Below are 21,022 nucleotides of genomic sequence, written 5' to 3'. Positions count from 1 at the left end.
TTCCATGAGCAAAAGTGCCATATTCAAGTATGTTTAATAGGAGATACTCCTCAGTTGACTAGTATGGGTGTGTAGGAGGCTGGCGTAGTATATGGTGCACACTCATTTAAGTAAAGTTCCTTGCACTAATCCAGACAACCCTTATGGTGATTTAGTGGTCTTAGACAACCATAGAAAGCTCTCTAAGTTGTGGCTGTGGAGAGCAGCCTTCAGGCTTAGTCCAGGAGGAGTGTTAAGCAATTTGTTTTACCACAACTAATCATATAGTGTAGGTTAAACGAAAAAGAACCACACAGTGTAGTTAAAAAAATAAGTATATTTATTATACAGACTAACTAACACATTGGTATATCTCCTACCCGGAGGTATCAACACAATACACACAATGCTTCAAATGTAAACAGGTAAGTAAGCACAAATACACAGTGGTATCCAGCGGATGACCAAACCATACACTAAAGAAGTGAGATGCGAACTGCGACCGAAGTCGGGACTTGGACCAGAAGACTCAGAAGAGCTGGGGACATAAGGAACCACCCTAGGTAAGTACCCAGGAACCCCACGGAGGAGGTGTGTAGCTTGAAAACACAGCCGCGAACTCAATGCAAGTCAATGGGAAAGTTGCAGTTGCAGTTTTTAAGTAGAAGGACCCTTCCCAGTGGACTCTGAAGAACCCCGTAGAAGACAGAAGGTTGGAGAGTCACCCCACCCGTGGATACCCCAGGAACCAAGATACCTACACCAGGGAAGCCGGGTGCATAGGTGCGAAGTGACGTCAGAAACCGCCGTAGACCACAATGGAGGACTTCAGAAAAGATGCTGTTGGCAAAGAAGGTGAAATAGTCCGGTGGAATCAAAGGATGGATTCTTGACGAGAAGAACCTGCAAGCAGATGGGACAGAGTCTATGCCACTCAGGAGTGACTAGGAGGCATGGAAGACCAATGACCACTGATGACGGAAGATGAAGGATGACGGTGACCTTGTCTCTCGGCAGTTGAGGACCAGGCCATGCTGTGGAAGACCAGGAGCTATTCACGAGCTGTCCCACGTCGTAAGTAAAGAACCGGCAGGAGCACCAACAAGCCTTGGCAGCAGCAACAGATGTGGTTAATGAAAAAGGTGCAGCGTTGAAACCAGCAAGGGACTCACCAAGTGCAGGAGAGTCAGAGCAGGCCCCGAGCAAGTAGGGGAGCCCACTGAAGACAAAGAAGACCCAGGAGACGAAGATCAGCTCACTAAAGATGCAGGCCCACGGTGCAGAGGATGCGGTGAGGATGAAGACCTTGGCAGGAAGAGATGCTGGAGGCTGGAGCTTCTTGTAGCCCAAAGATTTCTGGAGGACAGAATCAACAAACCTTGGTAACAGCAAGTCGACGCGGTGCACAGGGGTTCAGTTTCAGCAGTTCAAACGAGGGATACTGGCCTCAATCTTGCTGAGAGGACAGGTCAGGCCTCATGGGACTTGCAGAACCACTGCTGAGCCTTTAAGAGTCCGTGGGACTTCAGGAGCAGCGGAATAGTCATCTTCGTTGCGGTGCCTGCAGGTGCAGGGGAGTGACTCCTTCACTCCCATGGAGATTACTTCGGGTATCTTTGATGCCCACAGACATGGCGAAGAATCTGGATGAAGCACAGGCACACACGAAGAAGAATGGCAGAACAGCGATACCAGGAGCAGCAGGAGTCTTTCTTGGTGCAGTCTCGGTTCCAGGTGAAGTCCAGCGAAGTCCAAAGTGCCCAGACGGTCAAAGTTGAAGTGGTTTCGAGTTTGAATCTTGTCCCACAACTAATCTGAAGAGCTACCCACAGATAAACCCTTAAGTACCTTAGGGAAGGGGTTGGGACGATTCAAGGTTCCCTCCCAGAAGAGGGGCTAGGCAGAAGGGAGGATACTCCCAGGCCCTTTGCTCAGTTTCGCACCAGGGCTCCCCGAACTGGCTCAAACTGGAGTATGCAAGGAGGGCACCGAATGTGCCCTTTAAGGCAGTCTGTTGGTGCTGGAAAGCGCCCCGACCCCAGCCCAGCCCAATTCACTAAGTCCCGTATGGGAGGTGGTCACACCTCCCAGTGGCAGGAAACCTATTGTTCGGGATTCCCCTGCTCGAGCTCAGATTAGCATCAGGAGGGCAGAAAAATGTCTGTAGTCAGAAACAGCACTAGCTTGCTGTTAGACCCTGAAAGGCTGGTACAGGGAATAGAGGTGGGCACCCTAGGGGAGGCCCCCATGACATGGGATCCTAAATCCAACACTGAAATCAGTGTTGGGGTAGGATTCCAACATGTTTGATACCAAACATGACCGGTTTTAGTGCAGCCAATATATAGTTAGACATTTTGTGATCGACTTGATGTTCACTGTATGTATTAAATGGCTGACCGCACTTACAAAGCCTGGAGAATCGACTTTGGGGTTTTTAGGGGTGCCCTGCTCATGCACTGGCACCCCCCCCCCACTTGCAACCAAGCACCCTGCCCTCAGAATTGAAGAGCCGACCACAGGGGTGACTTATAGGTTTTAAGTGTAGTGACCTCGGATATAAGGAAACATATCTGTGGTGAGGGGTGTAAGCACCCACTCACAGGCTGAAATGGCAGGCCTGTAGTCACAATTTGAGTGGTCTCTCATGAGTGGCATAATACATACTATAGCCCATGGGAGACCCCTGGCGTACCTTAGTACCATATACTAGGGACTTACAAGGGTACACCAGTAGCCAATTGCGGAGGTACCAGAGTACTTACCATTGTCAAATTTAGGGAGAGAGAACAGTGACTGCGGTCCTGATTAGCAGTATCCCTGTCAGACTAGTCAGAAAACAGGATAACACCAGCAAAAAGTGCGCGCAACCATGAAAGCGGATCCTACTTTCCTACAGGGTGCAAAAATAGGATAAATGTATTTCCAGACATTAGGCCCAGCTGCATAAAAAACTTGTATGCTGTAAAGGAGGTGACTTGAACCTTAACGCTAAATAAGTAATTCAGATACAAATGCTTATCAGGGAACTGGATACATATTTGCAGTATCTCAAGAAGAGGAAACAATTGTACTTAAAGAGGATCTGAAGTTCAACCATTTTTTAATGCTCCAACAAACATCTGCAACCTCTCTGACATACCAGCAAATCTTCATCCTCTTCCATGTCTTCATCACCATCATCATCATCATCAATGTCTCTCATGCAGTCCTCTGCCATTTTTGCAATGTGTTCCATTGGCAAAGACGCTGAAGTGAAGTGGAAGAAAACATCGACTCAATTTTTGGAAAATCACACCAGAAAAGCATTGCATATCATCCAGAATTGAAATAATTACATCTAAATGTAAGCAACAAGAACTAAAATATATTTTTGACCTTGCAAAACATGGTAACTCATTTACATAAGTCAAGCCCAGAATTACTCCCTGTGACTATTACTCCACTTCATCCTCAGTTCAATGTTACATCTTGTTCAACGTTCAGACATTTAACTATCGTGTCAAGATTCCTACAAAGGCGCCAGCCACACCTTTCAGTTGAAAGCACCCTTTATTTGACCAGGCGGCCTGAGGAAAAGCCACAAAAGTAGTGGTTGGTATCATAGAATTACACGGGAAACCCCTCTGTGGGAAGGAGTCTGACTCTCAGAGTGGCGGAAACTTAAGGTCTTCAGGGCCCTTGGGCTTATTTGGGATCTCTAAGATAGAGGACATTCTAGTGAATAGGGGCTCATGTCCTTTGGGGAGATGCAACAGGAATACGAGATGAATCCTAATCAATTCTTGGAATACGCCCAGTTCGGCCATGCCTGGCAAGCCGAGGGACTCCCTGGAGAGGATGTCCCAGAATTTGTCCTGCTGGAGGGTTGGCTACTCATGGAGGAATTGGGGAGGGGTGCAGTTTCCCTAACGTATAAGACTATGAACAACAACATGCAAGATGGTCTCTGCTGGTTGAGGAAGCCCTGGGTGGCTGATCTAGGAGAACTAGAGGGCATTGACTGGGAGGCAGCCCTGATGCATCCAAGGGAAGGTGCAATAAAAGCAAAGCTCCATTTAATTCAATTTTAAATCCTCCATAGAGTGTACTATGACAAGAGAAGCCTATATGCGAAGGGGGTGGGCGGGCACAGCACCCGCGTTGTCTGCGCTGTGGGGCCGCGGATGGCACCTTCATACACACAACCTGGGATTGCTCGTACATCCAGGGGTACTGGAAGGAGATTTCTGGGGAATTGGGCAAGGTCCTGAAAGAACCGATGCCTCTTGACCACAATTTTATCTTTCTGGAGATCCCCAATGACATTCACCTGCTAAGATCAAAGCTGGTGTTTTGCAATCTGGTTCTTGCAGTGGCCAAAAGGGACATGGTTCAGTCTTGGGGAGCAGGGCAATGCCCAGCATTGCAGGAGTGGAAAAGGAGCATGGATATGTATATGGTGGCGGTGAAAGTTACATATTCCAGCAGGGGTTGACCTCATAAGTTTTGGAAAATTTGGGGTGGTTGGTTGACTTATTACTCCCCAGATTTCCCAATGTTGGGGATTAATGCCGAGCAGTTTTGTTATGTGTGGGGGTATCAGAGACTGCATAGAAATGTTGTGCTGAACTGTACAGTTTTTCTGTGCTGTGGCCAGAGGCTCGCTGACTGTGGGATGGGAGTGGGTGGGAGGTGGGGGTAGGGGTGGAGTCACTGTTTGATGTTTGAGTCGGCGAACCGTTCCATATGATGATGACAAAGTTATTTTCATATGCTCTTTGATACTCTTCTGAGACAATGTTGTTCCATTTCAAAGATAAAAGCAAAATACAAATATTTATTTAAAAAAAGAATAGTGTTGAGCCATAGAAATCTAATGGCTGACCGTAAACACACCATTTCCTCAGCTTCTTTCTTATCTTGTATTTGTCTTCTCCTATGCTTTCTCTCTCACGTCATGGAGATTCCAATTGAGGAAGTGTACCCAGTCATCTAGTAGCAAGACCTCCAAACTATGCATATAAACCTTTGCTGCAGTTAGCAGATGTACCGTCAGCTCCCGTGTACCCAGGACCGGAGAAACAGCAATATATGGAATGAAGACATTTCAAACTATGCATCTTTACTCGGACATGCAAGGCTATGTCAAACCATACTGTGAGTGAATAGGCCTTAATTCGCAATCTAGAGATTTTTGTGGTATGATTTCCCTGCACAAAAACCCTACAAGTGACAATCATACTACAAACACACGTCAATCAAGATATATTTTTTCAAACCCTCAGAGGTCTTAGTACTGTTCTTACATGGATCTCCTCCTAATCAGACTGAACTCAGGCTGTTGCCACGCCTCCTTTCATTTCAGAAGGGCAGACATTGACTAATGGAATCCCACATGGCTCCATTCTGTCACCTTTCTTATTTAATTTATAAGTGGGTCACCTAGCTGCATTGCTCCTTCATGCAGGAGTCTCAGTCTATAAGTATGCTGATACCTCCTTTTCAGATTCTCCTCATCACAGTAATTAACCATTAAGCCCCAGAGAACAAACGTACTCAAGTTAAACAAAGCCAAAATTGAGATTCTCTCCACTCCGCCCTCTCAGTTGTCTGGGGCATCACCTTCTGGCTCTCCACATTGGGCTACCCACCTGTCCAGTTTAAGGTAGCTAACAACCTCAGCAGCAAGATTGATTTGGTACTTACTCTGGTCCCACAGATTTCAAAGGTCAAATTCAAATCCTAAGTTTTTTTCCAACTGTACATTCTCAAGAAAATGTTGCTATGTATTCATAAACATCTTAATGTTCCCCAAAGTAAACACACTGATTATGGATTGTTTTTAAACATATTTTATTGGCATTTATACAGTAACAGTGCATACAATTGAACATATCTTGGCTCAGTCTGTAATGTGCCGTCTTCGAATACCCTTTCTTAACAAAACTATGCCCGCTCGAGTTGCGTGCTAATAAGTGAAATGTGGAAGGTGTGTGCGGAGAGGTTATCAAGTTCTAGAGTCCGCATAGGCGATTGCTGCCTTGCTGTGTCTCTCAAGTGGGTGGGATTGGTTGCGCCTCTTGCCCGTTGCCTGGGTTCGGTGTTGCCGCCCTCGGGGTGCTCCCCCCGCTGCCAAGATCTGTATCAGCTGCTACTAGTTCCCCAACAAGAGCCTCCCAGGCCCTGGCTTTCTCCATCTTGCCTGTTCCCTTGCTGGCCTCTCGGAGTAGCCGTCTCCCTTCTGTTCCTGCCCATTTTTCGAGCTCTTTCCTCTAGGTAGTGATTCTCAGCCCACCTGGCGCTTTCCAGTTCTTGGCTATTTCCCGCTTAGCTAAAATATAGGCAAGATCCTGAAACTTTCCTGTTACCCTGTTTCTGGCTGTATGAGGGAACCATCCTAAGAGGAAATGTTCTGGGGTCAATGGGAGTTCTTTGTCAATCAGGTAGCTTATAATCTGTCTGAGTTCCCCCCAGAATGTTTGCAATACGGGGCAGCTCCAAAACATGTGGAGTATGTGCGCTTCTCTTTCTCCACACCTGGGGCAGGCTGCCGCTTCTACGCCAAAATACCTCCTGAAGAGAACCGGTGTTAAATATGCTCTATGCAGCACATAGTAGTTAATTAATTTGAAGCGCACGTTCCGAGACACCTTTGGGGTGCGTTCTAGGATTTTGTCCCAGTGTTTCTCCGGTATTTGTTTACCGAGGACCTCTTCCCACTGAGTTCGCCAGCGCTCTAGTGGTTGCTGCATGTCTCGCTGAATTGCTTTATAGAGGCAGGACACCGTTTTGATCCTTCCACCCATCTCTCGCAGCCCCGCCTCTACCCAGTCCTCCAGTCCTGCCCAGTTTTTCCCCTGCGGGAGGTAGCACAACAGGTTGTATGATGGAACAACTACCACTTGAACAACTACAGTCTAAACAACTACTCCTTAACCACTACTTAGTCTAAACCACTAAAGTTTTAACAACAACTATCTTTTACAAATACTGTGCCTTTACCTCGCTTGTTGCGTTTACCACATTAATGTATCTATTTTACTTGTAAGAATAAACCCATATGTATATATATATATACATACACATGTATGTATGGGTAATGGGTTTGTATGTACCTGTAAAACACTTGAATTTCGTGGTAAAGGCATGCATGCTAAAGACATATGCACTGTAAAGTTAATATTGGAGATAGATAGATAGATAGATAGATAGATAGATAGATAGATAGATAGATAGATAGATAGATAGATAGATAGATAGATAGATAGATAGATAGATAGATAGATAGATAGATAGATAGATAGATAGATAGATAGATAGATAGATAGATAGATAGATAGATAGATAGATAGATAGATAGATAGATAGATAGATAGATAGATAGATAGATAGATAGATAGATAGATAGATAGATAGATAGATAGATAGATATATATTCACTGACAAAAACATAGGTTTCAGGGGCGTTATAGTTAGCTGGACATTTCCCTCTTACAAAACCCTAGAAATTCCCCTGTTATAGTTAGTTCAGCTAACTATAACTCACGCCCCCGCAATGCACTGCTGATGACGTCACATATTACATCACTCATGACATGGTCAGTGACATCACTGATGACATCTCAAATGACATCACTGATGACATCACTGATGATGTCATCCATGTGATAAATGAGTGCATCTTCTCACACCCTAATATAACCTTTGATACACCGACTCAAAATTTCAGACTGCCATTTTGAAAACCATAGATACTCCAATACCAATAACTACATACCCACTCATTGACTCTTAGGTCTACATACACCTCCACTCACTCACCTGTACAGTTACTCATACTTACAGTCACTCCGTACAAGACTATCATATGCATTTATACACCTATATAGACACTCAGACACCGCCAATCATCCATTGAGGTACTGACACACCTAGTCAGTTGTGCAAATAATTAAACATAGTCCAATTTACTCACCTATACAGTTAAGCACACTCAAGTTCACTTACTTATAAAAATACTAACAAATTCTGACACTCATATACAATTACTAATACAAGCACACACTCATCCATACAGCCACTCCCGCAATCACACACTCTCACATATAGTTATATACTCTTACACACATATACACTGCGTTACACATATGTAGTTACTGACACATGTACAACTGAGATATACATTCAATCACTAACACACTCATACATACACTCACCCAACCATACAGTCCATCACAGTTGCACTGTTAAAGCCATGCACCCAAAGAATCACCCACTCACACATCTATGCACAGAGTCACACACACACCCTACCCACACAAACACTCAGGCACCCATACAGATACTCAAACAACCAATCAATAACCCATATAGACACTCATATAGCTATTCACATGCAGCCACTTATACACCAACACACAGACACATACAGACATTCACACAGTTTAGTCACTAGTCTGCAGTAAGATACATTTAATGACTCACTTATAGAGTCAGTTACGCACCTAGAAAATCACCCATTCACACACTTATACACCCACTCATTCTTCCATAGGCCTTTCACTATAAATATATAAAACATATTTAAACTTTTCAGAAAAACACACATTCACTGGATGATGTCATCAGTGATGTCCTTTGAGATGTCATCAGTGATGTCATCAGTGATGTCACTGACCATGTCATGAGTGATGTAATATGTGACGTCATCAGCAGTGCATTGCGGGGGCGCGAGTTCTAGTTAGCTGAACTAACTATAACAGGGGAATTTCTAGGGTTTTGTACGAGGGAAATGTCCAGCTAACTATAACGCCCCTGAAACCTATGGTTTTTTCAGTGAATTTCTAAGGTTTTTTAAATGCCAATTCCTAGCTATAATGCCCCTGAAACCTTTGGTTTTTCTCAGTGAATTTCAAAGGTTTTTTAAATGCCAATTCCTAGCTATAATGCCCCTGAAACCTTTGGTTTTTCTCAGTGAATTTCAAAGGTTTTTTAAATGCTAATTCCTATCTATAACTTATCTCTAAAGAGATCATGTTTAATGATTTTGATTGGATTTCTATATTTTTCAAATTCAGTGTGTCAATTTCATTAATTATGTTTTTTAAAATACTTTATCAGCATTTTTTAAACTTATTTTTTCAATTAATTCTTTTAAAAATTAAAAAATATTATTTGAATTTAATGGGTTTTTCAAACATTTTTTTATATTTTTCAAATTTTTTTTTAAACTATACGTTCAAAACTTTATTTTATATCTTTTTTTTCATGTTTTTGGATCCGCGCACCCTATGCGCACCGTTCTCGATCCCTACGCGATAGCATCCGCGTATGGTATGCGGTGGATACGTGTTTAGTGCGCGATCGCAATGCGACCGGTATGCGACTCCCAGCCTATACGCGACACGTTCGATGTACGCAACGCGACGTTTACGCGCTTCCGCGATGCGTCATCTGCGTCTATGACGCGGTAGGTGCACGGATCCCGCAAAATTTTTAACATTTAAAAAAACATATATACGTATGTCATGTGAATATTAATTGAAGCCAAACTCTGAACTAGTCTTAAAAGTAATATATTTCTACATCTAATCCTATATTTCTTTTTAATTCAATTTCGCGTATGCGCGCTGGGTTCGTGCTGCGTATGCGCAGGGTGCGCGGATCCCATGTGACCTGCAAAAAAAGAGATTTGATTGGTTCGTTACACTTCCTGTTCTAACTATTGAAAGACCCCACCCAATTCAATCATTCTTCTTTGGAGGAGCATCTCTTTGCAGAGAAGAAGATTTTTTTAGACTAAGACCAATGCCACCTTGGTCACGTGCAAGATTTACAAAAGAGTGCTGTCGCGAGGGGATCCTAACAAAAAATACTCGTGAGGCACGGCGAATATGATGAAGCACCTAAGGACCCTTCATCCAAACAATCTTGCACGAGAAGAGTGCAAACGGATGAGAAACACTCCTGCTCCTGCGCCTTCCACCTCATCGCAGCTGAGCACTTCCAAGAGTGCATCCATCAGCCAAAAACTTGGACATCCGTCCTCAATTTCAATATTTAAAAGTGCTCTGCACTAAGTGCAATGCGACTTTGTGTTACGGTGAGTAGTCGATCGATCTGATCTGCCGCCAAGAAAGTCACATTTGCTAGTTTTTTTTGTTGTTTTTGTTTTATTGTTCCCTGAAGTTCATTGTTTGGTTCCTCCTGTTTTGTTTTTTGTTTTGCAGAAAAACCCCCAAAAATTCAAAATTGTTCAGAAAACCCCCCCAAAAAATATAAAAGAAGAAAGAAGAAAAAAAAAAGTTCTTGTAAGAACTAACTTTCCTGGTTTAAAAAAAAGAGCTAAATTTCTTTGTTAGTGTGTGAAAGTTTAGATGAATGTATGTGTAGTACGTAATTGAGTGAATGAATGCATTAGTAGCGTATGGTGAATGTATAAGTGCAGAACTATGAGGAAGTGCTGCAGCATCACACAGTAACCTCTAACTACATTGTGCTGCAGTACTTCCGAAGCACAGGGATGCAACATATGTACATAAATATGTTGCAAATCTATGCTTCTCTCTGCACGACTGCTTAAACTGCAGCCATGTGGTGACACAGGCACCCTTGCACCATAGTGCAAGGATATCTGTGTCATGAGCTGTTAGTTTTTGTGCAGGAAGACACACCTTCCTGCACAAAAACAATCAGTAAAGGCATTTTTCTCCTTCAATGTATGCTGAGCATTGTAGCATGCATTGAAGATATAAAAATGTGGAGCAATGAAAACAATTCTCCTTCTTGTGCTTTCCTACACCAATTTTAGAATGGTGCAGCATTCACACACATCGAGATTTATGATTTCTGACAAATCTAGACATGTGTCTTGTTCTATGAGTATTCAGTGCAATCATGCACAACAACACTTATAGAATACCCTTTCAACGCAAACTGGTGTGCATAATGAGGTTGTATTTAAATGGAGTATAAAAAGTGCACAGAGTGCCTTTTCCTCTCTTTGTAAATATAAAAGAGTGTCTTGCGCAATAACTATGTTACAAAAAGTGACATATTTCCAGTTTAAAAATTCCGTGCGAATGATAGAAGGTAAGCACAGAGTTTTGTCTGCAAAGATGTTCAAAGAAGAATGATTGCAATAATTGCGGTCCTTCAATAGCTACAATGGGAAATATTATGAACCCCTCAAATCTCTTTTTTTGCTGGTCACGTGATATCTGATTATGGTCAGATTTCAAAACTACATAGGTATAAACAGAGTGTTTTTAGAAATGTGTTTCAACTTTGTAGCTTCTTGCAGACCTCCTCATTCTGCATATTGAGACTTAGTTAAACTTACCTTCACAGTAATAGCAATAAAAAATGGTATACATTTTTTTCAGATTTTCATTGCAATCTAAATTCATATAAATTGCTTATTTTTAAATTTGAATCTGTGAAAGAAAAGGAAAAAAAATGATAACATGTAATAATACATTTTTTACAACACAGCATAATTTCCACAAAGTAATTTGTTTGCCTTTTTTGCTGTTCTCAGAATGTATTGAATTTCACTAAAAATAGCGATTTCAATCGTACTCATCACTTAACAGCGGGCAAAAAAAAAACAATCAGAAAAATTGTTAAAAAAAAAACACATGCTATTCTCAGCAAAATACCACAAGATACAAATCACAGATATATAAAAGGCTTACAGCTAACAAAATTTTATAAGTTTAACTTACAAAAACTGTAAATGTTGTCGCTTTAAAATATTCACCGAATCTAAGGATGAATATTTGGAGGACGCACCACGCCCACAACGTTTTTCTTCAGTGGTGTGGAAATTTTTTACTTTTCCCGAGGAGCAAACAAAGATCAATGCCACCTTGGTCACGTGCAAGATTTGCAAAAGAGTTCTGTTGCAAGGGGATCCTAACAAGAAATACTCGTACGGCACGGCAAGTATGATGAAACACTTAAGGACCCTTCATCCAAACAATCTTGCACGAGAAGAGTGCAAACGGATGAGAAACACTCCTGTTCTGTATCTGTATAAAAGAATCACAAATAAATGTATATTAATAACTTTCAAATTTATACTATTCCATTACTGTACAAACACATTTTATATAAAAACTGACTAAGAAACTATAGCCCTGAACCACAAGTGTGACGATGGTTAAAACACTACATGCATAGTGCATACTACTTTGAAGCAGTTCATGCCCTAAAGCCTACCTCACTAAAAGACTACATGCTAACTGACTGAATGAGTACAGTACTATAAGGAGGCACACTGGGTGAGTGACAGGGTGTTTGCTAGAAGTATATGAATACTGACTGGGGAATTGAAGGTGTGAAAGACAACTGTGTAGGTGGTTAGAGGCCTGCAAGCATAGTAAATAGGCATTTGAAGCAGTCTATGTGCTAAGGCCTGGCTCACTGCATGAGTACTTGGGAACTGATGGAATGATTAGAGTCCAGCAAAGAGAGTGCCTGGGTGAATTTATAAGTGGTTGGCTTTTGACACAGTGAATGGATTAGTACTTGGTACTGAATGGGTCACTAGAGGAGTGCAAAGGGAGTGACAGGATGTTTGCTGGACTGTATGGATACTGACTAGGGAATTGAAGATGTGAATGACAAGTGTATAGTATGTTAGAAGACTGCATGCATACTGCATAGACATTCGAAGCAGTCTATGTGGTAATGTATGGTTCACAACATGAGTACTTGGAAACTGACTAACTCATCAGACTACTGCTAGGACAGTGCCTGGGTAAAACTTTAACATTTTCAGTTCTGGCACAGTGAAGAGAATAGTACATGGTAGTGCACTTTAGTGTCAAACCCGGACTCATTTTAATCAATACATAAGCAAAGAATAGCTTCTAAAGCTACTAAAACTTGACAACATGACCAGTTTTAAAACAGTTATCTGTCAGCAAATACACAATGTTACCAAATGTTTCTATCACAATCCTTACCCTAATGCACACAGACTCACAGTGTGATTTTAGACAAGCAACACTATCGTAGAAGTTTACCAAAACTCATTCACTAGTCTAGAAGAGGTAAGGGTACTGCACACAATCGACATATTTAAGTACAGCCCATTAGTGTCAAAGCATGACTCATTTAATCAACGCATAAGCAAAGACTGGTTTCTAATGCTACTAAAACTTGACAACAAGACAGGTTTTAAAACAATTATCTGTCAGCAAATACACAATGTTACCAAATGCTTCTCTCACAGTGGTTCCCAAATGCACACAGACTCACAGTGGGATTCTAGACAAGCAACACTATCCCTAGCAGCTTACCAAAACTCATTCACTACTGTGCAAGGAGTAAGGAGACTACACACAATCTACATATTTCAGGACTGCACTTTTGTGTCAAAGCCTAACTCATTTAATCAACGCATAAGCAAAGACTGGCTTCTAATGCTACTAAAACTTGACAACATAACAGGTTTTAAAAAAGTAATCTGTCAGAAAATACACAATGTTACCAAATGCTTCTCTCACAGTGGTTCCTAAATACACACAGACTCTGTGTGATTCTAGACAAGCACCACTATCCCTAGCAGCTTACCGAAACTCATTCACTACTGTGCAAGGGGTAAGGAGACTACACACAATCTACATATTAAAGTACGGCACATTAGTGTCAAAGCATGACTCATTTTATCAATGCATAAGCAAAGACTGGCTTCTAATGCAACTAAAACTTGACAACATGACAGGTTTTAAAACAGTTATCTGTCAGCAAATACACGATGTTACCAAATGCTTCTCTCACAGTGGCTCCCAAATGCACACATACTCAGTGTGTGATTCTAGACAAAACACTATCCCTTGCACTATACCAAAACACATTTCTTCATCTAGAAGGAGTACTACATTTTAGTATAGAAACATAACATAACTCATTTCACAAATTCATAAACAATGACTGGTTTCTAATTCTACCAAAATATAAAAACAGCACAGTTATCTGCCTGCAAACACATGAAAAACACAAATGCTTATCACAGAATGGTTTCTACATGCACACACACTGTCAATAAGATTATAGAGAAAAAAAGTACTCCCTACACTTTAGCAGGAGAAATACATTAGTCTGATTAAAATCAAAATAGTCTACATACATCCCCTCACAATTAAATAACTCACCTTTCAAGTTGTTTTGTAGATTAAGAAGTTTATCAGTCACACACCAGATATCAGTCACACACCAGATTTTCTTTTACAGAATCTCTGCCCTGTGCACCTCTCAGCAAAAACAAAGAATGGAAAAGTTTGCCTTTCATTTTCCACACATATACATGTAAACATCAAATCACAATCCTTCACACAAACTCAAAAGCAAACCCACATTTCTATTGGTTAAACATTTCAACCCTTCCCCCAATCTGCCTTCTGCCTGTTACCATAGAAACAGGTCATGGAACACTGCACTGAGCACACAGGTCACAAGTTCAGCACACAATGTGGCTAAACAAGACAGGAAGTGTGCTTGACTTTTCAACATATCAGCTTATCATATATAATGTTCCTTACAATCAGTTTTTGTTAACCAATAAGAATCATACCTTTAAAAAACAGAAATATACACCCTACCTTTCAGTGTAGAAAGTTGTCATACAACCAATGATTTCTTGTCTTTTTTTAAAAAAAAATTCCTTGGATCCGCGCACCCAACGCGAGAGGATCTGTGCACCAAACGCAGTAGGATGCGCGCACTATGCGCACATTTTGCCGTTTTTTGCCCCCTTTATATGTTTTACACACTTATTATTTATTATTATTATTTAAAATCTTATATAGCGCGCAGCTACCCTTGGGCATCCCGGCGCTTCCAGACACATCCAATCCAAGATGGGAAACAGCAATAGAACGTTATCCAGGGAATTCCCCTTGCTTCTTCAGCCTCGCTTCTACCGAGGCAGAAAATGGCCGCCAACAGTTCCTGGTTTCGAATGTAGACAGACACTCGACAGCCAATTAGCATTCAGTGCGCGATCGGGAGGGTGCGCGCTCGGTTCGAGGAGGGTGCGCTTACAGTGCGGGAAGGGTGCGCGGATCCTCCCCGGCCATAGATATATATGTACTTTTAACTCTAATTTTCTCAGGAACTACTGAATGGATTCACACCATTTATGCAAAAGGCACGAGTCTGAACTGAGGACTACCTCTTTGCCAAATTTGGTGTCATTCCGTTCAGCGGTTCTGGCTGTAGCTGCGACAACAGATCCTATGGGAAATTGCATGGAAAAAAAGCGTTTTGGGACGCCCTTTTTTCTCGGCCCCCGCTTGACGAATCACCGCGAAACTTTCCGGGTAGGAGCGGAGCGGGGCTGGCCAAAAGTTTGGAAAATTTCGCGAGGATTCATCAACCGGCGCCAGACTTATTGGGAATAGAATGTTGCGGATTTCCTATGGAAAATAGGTCCTAACTATAACTATCTACTGGCGACTGCCAGTAGATTGATTTTATTTATATATATATATATATATATATATATATATATATATATATATATATATATATATATATATATATATATATATATATATATATATATATATATATATATATATATATATACATACATACACACACACCCTATACTCACTATTAATGTTAGAAAATCCCTTTCCACCCAAAAACCTATACCCACCCTAAACTCTACAAATTCTTTTCCACCCGAAAACCCACTCTCACGCTAAACCCTAAAAATACCATTGCAATCCCAAAAACCCATACCAACCCTAAACCCTAAAATTACCCTTGTCATCTAAAAACCCATACCCACCCTAAAATTACCCTGGTCACCCAAAAACCCATAACCCTAAAAATATACTTACCACCCAAAAACCCATGCCCATCCAAAACTTAAAAAGTACCTTTGCCACCCAAAAACCCATACCCACCTTAAATCCCAAAATTACACTGCCACCCAAAAACCCATACTCACCCTGAACCCTTAAAAATACACTCGCAACCATAATATATATATATATATATATATATATATATATATATATATATATATATATATATATATATATACAAGAGGTTGCCCAAAATGAAGAAGCCACACAGGATGAGTTTGCCCATTTAATCCAAGGGTACAGTCCAACGATACTCCCAGCACAAATACATAGCCAAACGCGTTTCGGGCGTAACCACCGCCCTTGATCACTGGCAACTGGAAGAGGCCGTGAGTGAACCACCTGTGTACATTCAAATATCCCGCCCCAGTGGGCGTGTACACGGTTGCATGCTGGTCTCTGCAGTCCTGGGTTCCGCCGTTTCCATTAAAATGTTAAGTCTTACCCCAGTGGGTATGTCAGGAGTAGTCAGGCAGACCAAATAAACACCCGTGGATCGGACTCATCCTTCGTGCAGTGTCTCTTTATCTCTGCCACTGCAGACCCGCTGAATGCGCGGTGGGGCTCCTTCGCGGCTCGGCAGGCCGCTATACAAAAAACAAGAGGTTGCCCAAAATGAAGAAGCCACACAGGATGAGTTTGCCCATTTAATCCAAGGGTACAGTCCAACGATACTCCCAGCACAAATACATAGCCAAACGCGTTTCGGGCGTAACCACCGCCCTTGATCACTGGCAACTGGAAGAGGCCGTGAGTGAACCACCTGTGTACATTCAAATATCCCGCCCCAGTGGGCGTGTACACGGTTGCATGCTGGTCTCTGCAGTCCACTTTGAATAAAACCACTGTGGCTAGGGGGTCAGGAACTCTCTACCCTGCCCCCTTTTCACGTTCGCCACCTTCCTTTTTCACTCTCGCACTGAAAACAAACAAAATGGCGGCCGACACTTCCTGATTTCGACCGATTCGAACGTTGACTAACATGTAACCACCAATCAGAATTACGCTCGCGCACGTTAGGGTGCTCGCACGGTGCTCGCACGGTGCGCGCACCCTGCGCGCGTATAGATATTGATATGCTTTTAAATGCTATTTTCTCAGGAAATACTGAACAGATTTACACCAGACCTGCAAAAGGCACTTCCTTGACCTTATGGCTACCTCTCTGCCAAATTTCAAGTAATTCTGTTCAGCCGTTCGGGCTGTAGCTGCGTCTAAAGGTCCTATGGAAAAATGCATGGGGAAAACGCGTTTTGGGACCTCCCTTTTTTCTCGGCCCCCGCTTGACGAATCACCCCGAAACTTTCAGGGTAGGAGCTGAACGGAGCGCCCCATTAGTTTTGAAAATTTCGCGAGGATTCGTCAGCCGGCGCCAAAGTTATTCAAAATAGAATTTTGAGATTTCCTATGGAAACACGGTCCTAACTATAACTATCTACTGGCGACCGCCAGTAGAATATACATATACATACACATATATATATATATATATATATATATATATAACACTTAATACTTACCTTTAATACTTACGTTTCAAAGCAATTCTTTTTTTGGGGGGGGGGGCGTGGCTAAGATGTCCGGCGGAGTGAGACGCGTTTCTCTGTCTCTCCGGCGCCGCCCGATTATCGCTTTCACTATCTGGCCCCCTGATGCCCATCCGAGCCTGCCGTAGTGCCCCACTGTGTGTGCCGCTTACCCGGTGCCTCCAGCGGTCCTATTTCTGGGGAGAGGCGACGATACGCGGCCTTGTTGCGGCCCGGCGGCCCTGCTGACCTGGACTGACGGCCGCGATCGGCAGCATGGAGAGGCGGTGGGTGCAACGGAGGTGCCCTGAGGCGGTCTGGAGGCAGAGGCGGCGCTGATTGGGGCTCGCCCCTTGGATGGCCTGTGAGAAAGTGCCATCCTTGCATGGTATGCCCCCACTTTTTGCTAAATTGCTGAATGTACTTTGATTAAGTGTACCCTGGACTCCTGCCAATCAGGTGCCCAGGGCCTATGTTCCTTCCTTAAAACACACAAACTCCAAATTGGCAAACCCTAGCCACATGTCAGCCCCTGGTAAATGGTACCCTAGGTACCCAGGGCCTTGTGGCCAGGGAAGGCCTCTAGGGGCTGCAGCACTCGTTGTGCCACCCTTAGAGGCCCTGTACCCTTACACACACACACTGCCTTTGCAGGCTGAGTGTCTGGGTGCAGGACAAAACAAAGAGTCGACTCTGTGTGCCATGCCCATCACCTACACTGCCAAGGCATATGTCAGTCACCCCTCTAGCTGGGTGCCTTACGCCTATGGTGTGGGCACAGGAGCAGGAGCCCTGTGCCCCTACAGTACCCGGGTCCATTCCTGGGCCCTGTAAGTGCAGTGCTGCCATTTAAGAGTACATGGTGCTGAGAGCTCGTCAAACACGAGCTCCACAGCACCATAATGGCAACACTGAAGACTGAGAAGTTTGGTATCCAACTTCTCAGCACATTAAACCCACACTGATGCCAGTGTGGGATTTAATGTACTAAGCACCCCAGAGGGCATCTTAGAGATGCCCCCTTACAGCTGACCTACAATCCACGTCTGCTCTGAGGCTGCCCAGGCTGCCACACAGCAGACACGTTGCTGGACCCATGGGTGGGAGAGCCCCTGCTCTCCCGGGCCTGCAACAATGCACATCCTGGGTGAGGTGAGAAATCTCCTCCCCCAGGATGAGCAAAGGGAAGCTTCAAAGGCATGCCGCCATTTGGAGTTTCCCCAGGCCACTGCAACCTCCCACTCTGGCAGGAAGCTTGGCCGGAAACCCCATACAAGGACAGGGGATGTGCCAGCCTGCCCACCCCACCCCTCAGGTGGGGGAGGCGAGGTGAAACACATCTCCGGGCTCTCGCCATCTTGAAGATGGGAGGCCCTACCCTATCAGGATTAGGCTACTGCCCCCCTCCCACAGGAGAGAGGCAGGATAGGGGGTGTACCCACCCCAGGACAAGGACCCATTGGTCCCTGGCCTTCACCTACCTCTAACGCCCCTAAATCTAGTATTTAGGGGCACCCTGAACCTTCCTTCCCCAGATTCCAGATTTGAAAAACTACAAGAAGAGCAAGAAGAACAAAGACCTGCCCTGCAGCTGCTAAAAAGGGAAGACACCAACTGCTTTGGCTCCAGCCCTACCGGCCTGTCGACTCCCGGACCTGCACCAGCGCGGCATCTCTCGTGGCCAGCAACCTCACCAAACCCCGGAGGACCTGGCTACCTTTTGGCTCTAAGCCCCTGGGACTCCCATGAGTAGAGGCTCTACTCAGAAACCTATTTCTAACCCTTGGCAGCAGCCCGGAACCGCGAACCCAGCACACTCTGCACCAGCCAAGCCTGGCCAGTGCCGGAGGGGACAAAGACCCTGAGGACGACCCCACGGCGACTGTGACCCCGAGTCCGGCCCCCAAGGACCCCCCTCGACATTCCGGAAGAAGCCTGCAGCCTCAGAACAGAGTGCCACCCCAACCGCGATCAACAAGAGGGTAAGATTTCCGACATCAAAAGGCACCCCTGCACCCGGCGCCCTGCGGCCCCCTGTGCCCAATCCCGGGGTACCCACCTAACCTACAACTATCCAACTTACCTCTCGAAGTGGTGGTGGCACCTGAAGCATCCTCGTCCCCGAGCTTGCAGCCTTTTTCCTAACCGGAACATTCCCATTGATTTCCATTGAGCGCCCGACGGCTCAAAAGCACCCTGCACCCAGCCGCCCGAGTGGCCCTGGCAGTGCAATCTCTACACTAGCCTACTTCCCCACTTGCCCTGAGTGAGTGACCAGGAGCCCAGCTCCCACAGCCGCGTGGCCTGCTAGTCAGCAGCCACCAAACCAGGCCCCCCTATTCCTCATAGGCTAACATTGGGCCTAACTCTCTCTGCACCCGGCCGTCCTGAAACCGCTGAGGGTGAACTGACTGTACCTACCTGACACTGGGAGACCCCTGAGTCTAGGCCCAGAACTTCAACTCTGCCAGTCGAGAACTTACCCTTAAACCGCGATCTTCATTTTCCTCATAGGGTAACATTGGCTGACTTTTTCTTGGAAATTCTTCTAAGTGTGGACTTTTCAAAACTCAAAATATTCACCAAAAATCAGCGGAGTACCAAAAACGAATTTACTCACCTGCTCTTAGGTGAGCTCCCAGTGCTGGATCTTGGTGCCCAGCACTGACTCTGAAAAGTACCCACAACTACACTTACCTTTAACTCCTTTTTCTTCCATAGGAAACCATTGACTGCTTTTCTGTGAAATTTCTTCTAAGGGTTGATTTCTGCAATCTTGAAATATTCTTTTAAAATCGTACAATTTCTGCAAACGTAATTACTTACCTGTTTCTGATAAAGACCCCAGTGCTAAGTCTAGGTACTCAGACCTGGATTACAAAAGTAACGATAAAGTACTCTACCGGCAACTTGAATTTCTTGCCATAGAGATCCATTGAATGTTTTCTTTGAAATATTTTCTAAGTGTCAACTTTTGAAATAGCTAAATATTATTTAAAAATCAGTACAGTAATTAAGTCGACTTTCACCACTTGATTCTGAATATTGTCCCAGGGCTGGATCTAGGAGCCAGACCTGGAATTCCAAAAGTAATCGGAAAAGTAATTTATTACAAATAACCTGAATTTACCATTGAGCACAATGCATTGTTATGTTTAGGAAATAGGATTGTTTATTGCAACCAACTGTGACTGTTTACAAAAATCCATTGCTTATTGCAAAAGTATTTATATTCAACCTCTCATTCTGAGAAAGTATATTTTTATTCCCTTTGTGGTTCTAAAAATAAAACAAGCATAGATTTTATATATATAAACCATTGGCCTAGAGTTCAGTTATTGAGTGTGTGAGACCATTTGCTGACTGAGTGTGTACAACAAATGCTTTACACTGTCCTCTGGTACTGCCTTACTGCTCGACCAAGCTACCACTTTAGAGAGTAAGGTCATACCTAACTTTAACCTCTATCAGCCCCTGAGGGACTGTGGACTCTGTACACCCTGTACCTATTAGGGAACAGTATATACAGAGCCACTTTCTCACATGGCCCGGAGAAGGTAGTGCGGCCTGCTCCCTGGCTGCCATTTGCATTGCTGGAGGACCCGACCCTGCGGCCTCTCGGCGAGGATCCGCGTCCTTTGCGGTTCCAGC

General features: G+C 43.8%; 1 protein-coding gene across 1 annotated transcript in view; it reads right to left on the bottom strand.

Moving 5' to 3' along the window:
* Positions 1-21,022, bottom strand: part of CC2D1B (coiled-coil and C2 domain containing 1B) — a 654,195-nt gene that overhangs the window by 584,187 nt on the left and 48,986 nt on the right. Inside the window, exon 4 of the mRNA XM_085602619.1 lies at positions 3,122-3,228. Within this exon, the coding sequence (XP_085458745.1) occupies positions 3,122-3,228 (107 nt within the window). The remainder of the gene's footprint in view (positions 1-3,121; positions 3,229-21,022) is intronic.

Source organism: Triturus cristatus, chromosome 4_2 (genome assembly GCF_964204655.1).
Source record: "Triturus cristatus chromosome 4_2, aTriCri1.1, whole genome shotgun sequence".
NCBI lineage: Eukaryota > Metazoa > Chordata > Amphibia > Caudata > Salamandridae > Triturus > Triturus cristatus.
The sequence above is the reverse complement of the archived record's forward strand: the minus strand, read 5'-3'. Positions and strand labels throughout refer to the sequence as shown.